This window comes from Galeopterus variegatus, unplaced genomic scaffold (genome assembly GCF_000696425.1).
Source record: "Galeopterus variegatus unplaced genomic scaffold, G_variegatus-3.0.2 Scaffold13381, whole genome shotgun sequence".
In the NCBI taxonomy this organism is placed as follows: Eukaryota; Metazoa; Chordata; class Mammalia; order Dermoptera; family Cynocephalidae; genus Galeopterus; species Galeopterus variegatus.
Genome location: NW_007739492.1, coordinates 12440 through 13833, shown reverse-complemented (window position 1 = coordinate 13833; position 1394 = coordinate 12440). Strand labels below are relative to the sequence as shown.

General features: G+C 38.6%; 1 protein-coding gene across 1 annotated transcript in view; it reads left to right on the top strand.

The window, feature by feature from the left end:
* Nucleotides 1-1394, top strand: part of LOC103581567 (thyroid receptor-interacting protein 11-like) — a gene marked incomplete at its 3' end in the record, with an annotated part of 31553 nt that overhangs the window by 21086 nt on the left and 9073 nt on the right. Inside the window, 1 exon segment of the mRNA XM_008563369.1 lies at nucleotides 8-109. Coding sequence (XP_008561591.1) covers nucleotides 8-109 — 102 coding nt within the window.

Genomic DNA, 1394 nt, shown 5'->3' with positions numbered 1-1394 from the left:
TTGCAATCTTATGCTATGAAGCAAAGTGATTGTGTGACAGAAAAGGATAGAATTCTTCCACAGAGTACATCAGTGGAAGAAGTGGTCACACTACAACAAGCACTGCCTGGTATAAAATGTTTGGAACTTATTTTAGACTGGTATTTCATTGCACAGCTGGTATAAAATGTGTGGAACTAACTTCAGACTGGTATTTCATTGCACACTAGTTGTTTTTAAACACTTGAATAAATGAATACTTCTTGGAAATGGAGTATTCATGGAAACAATTTTGAATAATTTGAGAATTGCTTGGTTTGGATTCAGTGCCATAGTTAATAATAGATCACAAATAAGAATTTTCTCCTAAAAATGGTTAAGTATTGGCTTGCTGTTTCTCAACCTACCTTCATTATCCTTTTATTTACATGTAACTCATTGATTTAGGAGGCCATGCAGATATCTGAGAAAAGTTTATGTACATTGACATTTTTGAGAGGAGGTAAAAGTCTGTTTCTTGTAATCTATATTGAATACTTCCTGTCACTCATCAGGGCCCAAACCCTCCAGTTAAGGAATGCAGTCTTTCTTCTTCAAAACATCAGGGCCCAAACCCTCACTCATCAGGGCCCAAACCCTCCAGTTAAGGAATGCAGTCTTTCTTCTTCAAAAATCTGTTGGTACCTTTTGAAATGATCTCCTATATTGAGCAAAGGCCTGAGTAATAAGAGCCATAGGTCTTCTGCCATTTTCCATGCTACAGATGATATTTATGGTATCGGATGAAATACACCAGTGTGCATTCATGGCAGGAAAACATAATGGGAACGCTTCCGCTGAAAAGATGCATTTCATTTTGCACTTTGTCCTTCTCTCACACTATCAACTCTCACTTTTTGAACTCACTCATTTCTGCTCTGGCGATTTCCAGCCCTTGTGTGCTTGTGACCCCCCACATCTGTATCCCTCAACCAGTTCTTTATCATGAGTTCCTCATCTGTATGGCCAGTTCTGTATATATCAGATGGATTTTCCTACTAAAGTTAAGTTTAAAGTAAAGTCACCGTGTCCTTTTCCACCTCCTCTTCCTTTCCCTACCTTAGTGATTGGTAGCATTTTCCAGTCTCCCAAAACAGAAAGCTAGAAGTCATCACCTAGCAAGTCCTGTAGGTTCTGTTTCCTTAGCTTTTCTCTGATTCAGTGATATTTTTGGATTGTATCCCATAGGAGCTCTAGGGTTTCTCACAGGTTCATCAGTCCTAGGAGCTGCCATGAAGGCAAAGTGCAGTGGGATTCTGGACTTCTTTCTCATTTGGCTTCAATTGAAGTAGCTCTGCTCTTTTTTTTAAAAAAATTATCTATCATGTTGGGTGATCCATATGAGTTTATTTGCTTAAAAACAAACCTACTGCCCT